The 9766-nt window shown below is 59.3% G+C and overlaps 1 protein-coding gene across 4 annotated transcripts; it reads left to right on the plus strand.

The window, feature by feature from the left end:
- The first annotated feature begins 305 nt into the window (after positions 1–305).
- On the plus strand, positions 306–9766 carry CCDC9B (coiled-coil domain containing 9B). 4 transcript variants are annotated; one of them, XM_070625347.1, is made up of 11 exons: positions 306–892; positions 1739–1852; positions 2137–2244; positions 2841–2996; positions 3088–3213; positions 3857–4056; positions 4369–4427; positions 5006–5059; positions 5160–5259; positions 5859–5901; positions 5966–9766. In XM_070625347.1, exons 1-11 carry the CDS (start codon positions 683–685, stop codon positions 6014–6016), a joined length of 1221 nt encoding a protein of 406 aa, XP_070481448.1. In that variant the 5' UTR covers positions 306–682; the 3' UTR covers positions 6017–9766. The 4 variants fall into 4 exon arrangements, with proteins under 4 accessions (XP_070481448.1, XP_008507705.2, XP_070481431.1 ...); XM_008509483.2 differs by having other exon boundaries at positions 5985–9766; XM_070625330.1 differs by lacking the exon at positions 1739–1852 and having other exon boundaries at positions 607–892; positions 5985–9766.

The following is a 9766-nucleotide window of genomic DNA, read 5'->3' on the forward strand; positions in this document are numbered from 1 at the left end:
TTTCTTGGGGTCGGAGAGGCTGAAAGGGGCCGCTCTGGAGAGCAAGGCTGGGAAGGGTCCAGACTCAGGAGCCGGAGGAAGGAAGGCTGTTGGCCAGCTCTGAGCTGTAGGGGCACGGGCCCTGAAGGAAGGCCCAGCTCTCCACGCCAAGGGGAGACCCAAACAGCTGAGCCTCCCGGGAGGGACAGTACTTTTAAGTACAGGGTAGACAGTGTTCAACCTAAAGGAATGAATGACTAATGGTGTTATTTTAGGAATGCGGTAGTACTCGGTGGTTTAGGAGAGGTGAGCTTCTTGATCCCTTCAAATTACTTAAACCAGTGCTGACAGGAGAGTGAGGAGAGGCTCATTTGAGGAGCAGGGGACCCTCAGACAGGGAGCCCAGTGGACTGGGCTGTGTCCTGTAGGCCTTTCTCTACTAAAGGGAGGGACGGGAGCCTATGCTGGCTGCCCATCCTCCTGCAGGCAGGCCCAGCGTGGGATCCCGCTGGGAGACAGGATCTGGGAGAAGGCAGGGTCTGGGAGAAGGCAGGGCCTGGGGCAGCCAGGCCCCCTGTGTGGGCTCAACCCACTGGGGAGAAGTCTCTGCCAGTCTGCCTGGGGACACTGGGGCAGGGCACAGAGAGGTGCTGGGCAGGGCCAGCTGGCTGCCAGTGCCCTGGTCCTCGCCCTCTGAAAGTGGATGGGTGGGGGCAGTGGCCGCGGCGTTCCTGGCTGGGAGCCCAGAGGAGTCTTTTGTAATCACAACATGATCTCGTGTGCTGAGCAGCAAAGCCGGCAGGGAGAGGCCGGCAGAGGCCCGGCTCCCGTGGCTCCGGCTTCCCTCCTGCTCTGGTTCCCCTGGGGCTGCTCTGGAATTCTCTCGGTGCCTGCTGTTACCATGCACTCTGCTGTGAGTGGCACTTCGCCTTTGACGGGGGGCTTCTTGGGGGTGGGAGGGGGCTAGGACACTGGCAGCCACACTCTGGGGGCAGCTAGGGACAGCTGGGCCTGGGAGGAAGAGGGCTGTGCTTAGGCGGGTGGGGGAGGTGCGAGGGGCTAGACAGGGGCATTGGCCACAACAGAGGCCCTGCAGCCGGAGAGGGACCTGGAGATCTTGGTGCAGAGGCATGGCTGGCCCAGGTGGTTTCCCCGCTGGGCCTGCTCACGGAGTTGGCTCTCTGCTGCCCCGATTGCCAGCAGCTCATGGCCTGGAGAGGCTGGGCCCCTGGGAGCGACTCTTTCCCACAAGCTGGGCACAGGCCTGAGGAGTGGGGTCCAGGGCCTGGGAGCCCAGGACGGAGCAGAGGCCTCTCTTTTCACTGTGGTTCTGGGCCTGGGAGGCAAACAGCTCCCCCCTCGATCTCCTGAATCCCCTGGCAACTTCCCAGTCACGGCAGGTTCCGCTGCCAGAGCCATTTATAACTCCCATTCCAGGCTCAGCTCGGCAGTGTTGCTCCCCGGAGAGCCGGGGGGAGGGGCAACTCTCTGCTGGGAGCTGTGGGCCTGGGTATGAGGCCCTGACCCGAGCCCTGAGGGGGCAGAGAGATGGGCAGGCAGGCCTAGTGAGGTGGGGGCCTGGGGCTTTCAATGTGCCATCTCCCCGAGTGACCGTCGTCCTTCTGTTTGAGCCTAGCTCTGGGTCTGGGGTTTGCTCCTTGGGTGGTAAGAATATGGTTGGGTGGGTGAATGGGAAAGCTGCGGAACTGGTAAGGGATGGGCCCAGCAGTCAGGAGCTGGGGCCTCCTGCCCTCTGCAGGGGCCTCGGGGGGCCGAGTCCCCAATGGGCAGGCAGGAAGAGAAGGACGCAGAGCTGGATCGGAGGATAGTTGCCCTTCGCAAGAAGAACCAGGCCTTGCTACGCAGGTACCAGGTCAGTGGGCTGTGACGGGGCCTGGAGGACTCACTGGGTTGGCACTCCCTGTCTGGCCCGCAGACCTCTGCATGGTGGTCTCTCCCTGCAGGCTCTGGGCCTGGGGCCAGGGTTAGGGCGGGTGTGGTCCATCTCAAAGGCTCTGTGAGGGTCTTGGGGACTCTGTGATGTGATGGTCTTCCCCCTGGTGTCCCACTGGTGTCTCTCTGTGTAGGCCTGTCGGCGTCTGTGTCTCTGTGCGTCTGGGGGGCCATGGCCTGTGCTGACCCCGGGCCCTCCCACAGGAGATCCAGGAAGACCGTCGGCAGGCAGAGCAGGGGGGCATGGCTGTGACCACACCAGAGCTCCTCCGACCTGATGGCCTCACTGTCACCATCAGCCAGATTCCTGGTGTAAGCCCCACCCGGGAGACAGGGTGGGGTGGAAAGGAGGTGGAGGCCCAGCCTGTGTCGGGGGTGGGGAGCAGCTGTCACTGCTCCTCTGCTTCTCCCACTTACAGTCCTGGGGCGCACCCACCACTCCCAACCCCATGCAGCCCAGGCCACTGTTGTCACCCTATCCCCAAAGGGTCACAGCTGAAAGGCCGCCAAATAAAAGCCTCCTCATACATTTTTCCAGCCCCACAGCCCTGCACCTATGCCCCAAAGCACAGGCTGCTCCAAACCCCAAACCCCAGGGGGACAGAGAAGTTGGGGCTGAATGCCAGGAACAGCGTCTGAGGGACAAAGCCTCATTGTCAGAGTGCTCTGGATTTCCCAGCTCAGAGATGACAGGGCCACTGTGGCATCTTGGGCCCCTAAGTGGCCCCAGGCCCTGGATAATCTAATGCCACTGGCATGTGAACGCCCCGTGGAGTCAGCTCCTCTGTGGGCATTCCAGGGATGGCCAAGGCGGGAGCCCGGCCTGGGGAGCCACTCGAAGGACCCAGCCCCCAGCTCCTGCCCAGCACTGCTGCTGTGGCCTGAGGACACAGCACCTCATTCTGCAGGAGAAGCGGGTCGTCAGCCAGAACTGGGCAAGGAGCACCCTGGGATCCAGAGCAGCCAAGGAGATGCTTGAGGATGAGGAAGTGGAGGACCACGCCGGTACTTTCTGCTTGGGGGAGCAGGTGGAGCTGGCTGTGACCATGGAAAACAAAGCTGAGGTGAGCTGGGTGGGTGGGGGAAGCCCAGGCACGAGGTGGGCAGCCTCTTCTTGCTCTGCACTGCCACACTGCCCATCCTCATCTCCCCCAGGCCAAGCGGATCGTTAGCGAGAAGCTCACCAAAGTGAGGAACCAGGGGATGGAAGGGTCACCTGGAGGGGGCTTGGGCCGGAGCCCCTCCATGCAGATGGCTGGCACCTCAGATTCTGCACGGAAGGTACATCTTCAAGAGGGCATGGGGACATAAATGTGGCGGTCCCCATTTGGAGGAGGCCGAGAAGCTGAGTCACATATGTGCCCCATCTGTGGAGAAATGGCCCAGGCAGCACCTGCAAGAATTCCCACCCCTTCTTCCTTCCACGGGCCAGTCTCCCCGTTGGGTGGGCCAGAGATGTGACCCAGCCCCTTACCCTACCTCAACCTCTGGTGGAAAGCAGGCGGGGACCTTGGCAAGGGCCAGGCCGGTGTCGGGGACTGGCCATGCGCCAGGTGTGACCTCTAGGTGGCAGCAGCCCCTAGTCCTGGCTCTTGCTCACAGCTGCTTGGATCCTTTCCACCCTGGGCCTGTCCACACACCCCTGCCACAATCCCATGAAGAGGTGCTATTATTATCCCCATTTTACAGATGAGGAAATGATACACAGAGAGGTTAAGTAACTTGCCCAAAAGACACAGCTAACAAATGGATGGAAACCGTGCTTATGACAAACAGCATGTTAGAGATGGAATGGATCTAATTTTTAGATGGGGACGTCGAAACCTTGAGAGAGGACAGGGTTAGTAGACTCTCTGGATCTCCATTCCAAGCCCAGGGCTCTTTCGGCTTCTACCCCATGGTGTTGAGTGTCTTGTCCTTGCAGGGTGCTCGGGAGCCCCGGAATCCAGGCCTAGTCCCAGGCCCAGCTCCCCGTCGGCCAGTGGGGGGATCCCCAGAGGTGGGCTGGGACTATGCCCAGTGGAAACAGGAGCGGGAACAGATTGACCTGGCCCGCCTCGCCCGGCACAGAGATGCACAGGGTGACTGGCGCCGCCCATGGGACCTGGACAAGGCCAAGCCCACGTGGGTGGCAGGGCTGGGCAGCTTGTTGGGCTGACATGCTTGTGGGGCTTGGGGTTGGACTAACTGTGGGTGCTTCTTGGAGGGCTGCTGGGACCCTCCCCAGGGTGGTGAGGGTCTGTGCGGGTCCTCTGGCTGGGCCCTGGGCTCAGAGCTCTGTGTGGACCCTGGGTCCCCCATCTTTCTTGGCCCACTGTCTCCCTGTGGCCCTCAGTTCTGGGGCTGGCGTCGGGGGTGGTGGTGTTGGTGTAGGTCTTGCTATAGCCTTTGTCCTCCCTGTGCCAGCAGCCTGACTCCCTCGCTCTGTCTCTACAGGCCACAGGACTCCAGCAAGCCTCGAGAAGAGGGCCTGGCCAGGGCAGGCAGCAGCAGGGGTGAGCCAGCACCACCGCACCCCACTCCGCTCCTTGGCTTTTTTCACCTCACCTCGTCTTTGTCTCTTTTCTCTATCTCTTGGTTTACCACTTATTTTCAGAGCCGGAAGGAAGCATGGAAGAATGTCTTCCTTCCTCTCCCTCACTATCAGAGGAGGGCATCATGACCTCCATTCCCACCCTCAAACCCACAGCTCCTGCCCCGAGTTCTGACTCCAGAAGGTCTGGGGAGGAGGCTCACAAGGAAGTCTGCCCTGGGGTCCCTTTGAGGTGGTGGTCCCTCCTGGGTGAAAGCTCCGCCCCCCCCCCCCCCCCCCAATAGTAGGAACAGACCTCTGTGAATTGCTGGCCCCTCCTTTCACACAATATGGTGCTGGAGAGGCTCGGCCAGTCACCTGGCCAGGAGTGGCTGAGCGAGCACAGGGACCCAGCCTTCCTGATCCCCCAGGCCAGGACTCCTTTTGGAAGCCAGAAAACCCACAACTGGACTGACAGCATCCTGGTCCTGGAAGAACTGGTGTTCCTGCCTTGGATCCTTTGTCACCCCACCCTTTCCCCATTTCCTTTGCCCCACTTAGGTCCCAGGAGCCACAGGAAGCTGCAGCCACCATCATTGCCCCCTGATGGCAAAGGTGAGTTGGGAGAGAAGGAGCAGCAGGGTCCTGTGAGCTGGTGAAGGAGTGGGCTGCGAAGGCCTTCTTCTCTCCTTGATTTGGGGGCCATCTCTTGCAGGTGGTACTTCTCGGGGTGGACAACCCAGCAGACCCTCGCTGGCGCCGGCCACACGCAGCAAAGCCCGGGGGATGGAGAGGCTGACTGGCAGGGCCCGCAGGTAACTGGTGGCAGGTGGCAAGATCAGGGGAGGCATCTGGGCTCCCTGATTTCCTGCATCTCCCTTGCCCCTGGGAGGTCAGGACCAGGACTAGTCCAGGTGCTTGCTCCAGCCGCCCCCCGCCCCCCCAACCCCGGGGCCTCTGCCTCCTGGTTGACTGCTGCCTGGTGGCAGGTTAATGAGATGCGGGGAGAGGCCATCAGCAAAGGCAGCAGCAGCAAGAGCCCGGTACCCAGGGAGGCCAGCAGTAATTACAGCAGTTACCTTCCCCCGGGAAGTCAGGCGCCTTTCCCAGGCAGTGCAGGAAGGGACACGCCTGGAATCCCCACAGAACTCAAGGTGCTGCAGGCTTGGCCATAAACAACAGCTGGGGACCTGAGATGGGGCTAAGGTGGGTGGTGTTCAGAGGAAATGGTTGGATTTGGGGAGCAAGGTCCACTGGAAGGGAAGCATCCTGGAGCCTCATTCTGGCTCTGATGCTCCTCTGAGACCCTTGGGCTCTAGCTTCTCCCCAGGGAACATGCACCACTGGCTATGGAGCAGGGGATGTGAAGTGGGGTGCAGAGAAGTAGGGCCTGCCACATGCTGTGTTCCTACAGGTGGGAAATGAAGGAGGACAAGGAGGGGCTGGAGAGTCAGGAGGTGAGTACTTGGGCATAGGATGGGGGAGGCTAGGGACATGTTCCCTGAATTCACCAGCCAGCAGGGCCAATCTCTTGTTTCAGGGAAGCCAAAACACCAGAAAGACCCTGAGTGAGAAGGAACATGCACAGACGCAGAGCAGGATGGAGCCGGGCAGACCCACAAGCACCCCGGGAACCAGCCCAGCCCCGGCATCCGCAGAGGGGCCGAAAGGAGAGTCAGGAGCTTCCACAGCCAGTCCTGTCCCTGGCTCTCCACAAAACACTGACTTGGTTCCCCTTGACCTCTCTCTAGGAGGGGCCAGTAGCCCTGGGCCTGGGGAGAGCGTGTGTGTGCTTGATCTAAGGCCTGGCGCCCAGGAGAGCCCTGTGTCCAGACCGGATGGTTCTGAGCAGCCCCTGGGGTGGCATGATGACCCCCAGGCCAAGCCAGAAGTCCAGACTTCCTCTGAGCCACAAAGAGGAGCAGGGCCCCTGGAACCCAGAGAAGATAGGTCTGGCAAGGCTGGGGCCCAGCAGGGTCTGGCGCCCCGAAGCAGGCCCCCCAGAGGAACCAGCCAAAGGGCAAGGGGCACAGGAGGCGTAAGGAGCAGGACAGGGGGTCCTGGTCCTGTGGGAAGATGCTGAGCAGAGCTCCTGGGGGCAGGGGGCCAGGCTGGGGAGAGGAGGAGAGAAGAACACAGCTGAGTCTCCTGTGTGGTGGGCATCTGGTTGCTGGGGGCTGTGGCAGTCTGGCTGAGTGGTTTGGCAAATTTTCTGGTGGAGTGACATTGTGAGGGCAAGTAGCTGTCCCTCCCTGAACCTTATGTGCATATCCATGTGCGCGTGTGTGTTTTCACATGCAGGCACAGCCCCTGGTATATTCCCATGCCACACCTGGTCTCTGAGGCTGGGGAGACCCGTCCTGGGCCTACTGCTGCCCACGACACAAGCGTCCCTGCCATAGTGAGAGAGCACTGCCTGGAAGCACACAGCACCTACCTTGCCCGGCTCCCGTCACCCCCAGGGTCTGACCTCCCTCTCCAGCTGCTGGCTTCCGGTTCCTCAGGTGCAGGCAGCCTCAGCAGCTGACATGGCCAGCCTGGGCCTGGGCCCTTTCCCACACCCCTGCCTTGCACCCAGGTGACTCACAGCCCGAGATGCAAGGGATGGCCAACCCAAGGGAATGTCAGGATCAGCCGGCAGACTCTTGCCTTTCTGGAAGAGGAGGCTGAGGCCACGCAGCTGTCAGGGACTGAGCTAGGGACAGCGGAGCAGAGCTCAGGTCTTCTCTGCAAAAGGGAGAGTCCCTGGGAAGGCCTCCTGCTGAAATGTGGTGGGGTTGGGTGGGGAGGGGATAGCCTTCTCTTCACACAGTAGGGAACCTCCTCCCCTACACCCAGGTCAAACATCAAGTGCACCCTGAATGGGGACAAGGGGGCAGCCCTGCCGCCCAGGGCCGTTCCTTGCCGTCTCCTACTTCCTCTTCCTCAGCACCTCCCTGCACCATGATCATGCAGAAGCAAGGACTCAGACACAGACTCAAGAGACAGAGAAGAGCGACTCCAGCTAAGTACGACATCAGGACTTGTCTTTCCTACTTAGTCTCCGTTCCTCCCCTCCCCGGAGGCCCCCGTCTGGTGAATTATCCAGACTCCGCACAAGCTGTGGCTTCCTCTCAATTCAACAAACATTTCCTGAGCACCCACTACCAGCTATGCAGCCGGTGGGCGACGGGGACTTTGCCAGCAAGAGGGAGGGAAGAGACTCAGTCATCCAGCAGATTCAGGCTGCGCAGCAGGAGCTGTTTTTGGCTGTAGGTGCCCGACAGGGGCTGGGGATGGCGGGAGGAGCCCAAAGGGAAGCATCCACCTCTGCTCACAAGGCAAGTGCTCCTCTCTTTCTCCTCATGCGTGCCCTTTGCCCCCAAGCCCTTGCCCGGATCTCCCAGGGTGACCTCCGCTGCTCCCCTCCTCTCTGGCCCTGCCACGGTTGTTGCCTATACTGCTAGTTCCTGGACCACACTTGGAGCAGTAAGAGTTTGGATTAGAATATATGGAGGGCTAGGGGCAAAGACAGACTCTAGACTCTAAGGGCTGTTGCTGGCTATGTAGGGGATGGCGGAGGCACGCGCCTGCTGGGTGGGAGCTTCCTGGCTTCAGAGTTGGGTGGGAAGCTGAGGCTCCTGGCAAGATGCTTGAGAGGCCAGTGAGTGTGTGGTGCCAACTTCCCTTGGTGGGGAGTGAGAAAGCTAGTTGAGAATAGGGTGAGGTGAAGGGGGGTGCAAGAGGTCGGTGTGGGGTTGATTAGAGGATTTGGAATGGCTTTGGAACATTCCTGTGCATATGGGAAGAAGACCCCTGTGAGAAATGAATAGGCCAGGGTGAAAGATTCCAAGCCCAAGTGTTCCTCTTGCCTTCCTGTCACACATATATAGCTTGGGAGCATGGTACCATCCCTGGAATCCATGACTCCCAAAAGATGGGGCTGGGGTACAGCAGGTTCAGGCAGAGCCCCTCAATTCAGATGTCTCCAAAAATAGTTGTGATCAAGAATTTGAATTCATGGGGCCAGCCGGGTGGTGTAGTAGTTAAGTTTGCAAGCTGTGCCTCAGTGGCCCAGTGTTCGCCAGTTTGGATCCTGGGCGTGGACCTACACACCACTCACCAAGCCATGCTGTGGCAGCATCCCACATACAAAGTAGAGGAAGATTGACACAGATGTTAGCTCAGGGCCAATCTTCCTCATATACACACATGCACACAAAGAATTTGAATCCTAAGATTCACAAACTGCTCCCAAACCCCAATGCTGCCAACTGTACAGATGTGCCTTCATTAAAGGGTATATGCCAAGGCATGTTTGACTATGGGATGGGGATGTAGGATTTGGGCAGAGCTCTGATTCAGCCTTTAGAACAGGACCTAAGCAGGAGAGAAAGCTGGGTAGAAGAGCTAGGGAGAAATAGGGTTTCTGTCACTGGGGGTAACATCTAGGAGGACGTTAGGAGAAAGGATGTCATGAGAGTCACTAGGGGTTGGAGAGAGTGGAGACTGGCACAGGGCGTCTCCATTGGAGGAAGATTGTCGTGCACGGCAAGTATCACTTAGCTTTTCTCAACAAAAGGGAGGCCTTCTTCAGGATAAGTGACCCACAGCTACGGTGGCCAACCCTCCTGCTCTAGGATGGAACCAGCTATAGTGCGGGAGGGCGCATAGTTAGACACCCCTCCACAAACCTTGGGGCCAGGGAAGGCTGGTATATCTCTTCCTGCCTCCTCCGTTTAAAGGCCTGGCCAGGAGCCTTCCTCTTGGATGCCCTTCCCTCCAACCGACAGACAAGACTACTCCTCACAGGTGGGAAGTTCTCCATGAGATGCAGCTATTAGGAACCCGGGCACAGAGCTGCAGGGACTGAGAGGGGACAGCACACAGGGCAGTAGGGAGCCGTAGGGAGACGACAGCTTGACCTAAGGCCTCAAAACAAGGAAGGCAGAAGAGGTGCAGGGCATCTCCGTCCTGGGTCCATCTCGCCTCGCAGAGGGGAGCACAGCCCATTGCAAGGGAGGCATGTGTTCTGAGGACAGGCAGCATGGGAGAGTGGAACAAACATGGGCCTTGCCATCTGACAGACTGAATCTGAATCCTAGGTCTGCCATCTGCTAGCTGGGCGACCTTGGTCAATTTTAATCTCAAAAAGCCTCAGTTTCCTTATCTGCAAAATGGGGCTAGTAATACCTACCTACCTTGAAGGGTTGCTGAGAAAATTAAAGATAAGAGTATGCAAAATACAACCAGCCCGCATGGGCACTCTATGAATGGTACCCTGGCGCACAGAAGTGACTCAGTAAAAATTGGTTGAATAAATGAAGTAGCTATTTGGTGTGA

The sequence above is a fragment of the Equus przewalskii genome, chromosome 1 (assembly GCF_037783145.1).
Source record: "Equus przewalskii isolate Varuska chromosome 1, EquPr2, whole genome shotgun sequence".
Lineage (NCBI taxonomy): Eukaryota > Metazoa > Chordata > Mammalia > Perissodactyla > Equidae > Equus > Equus przewalskii.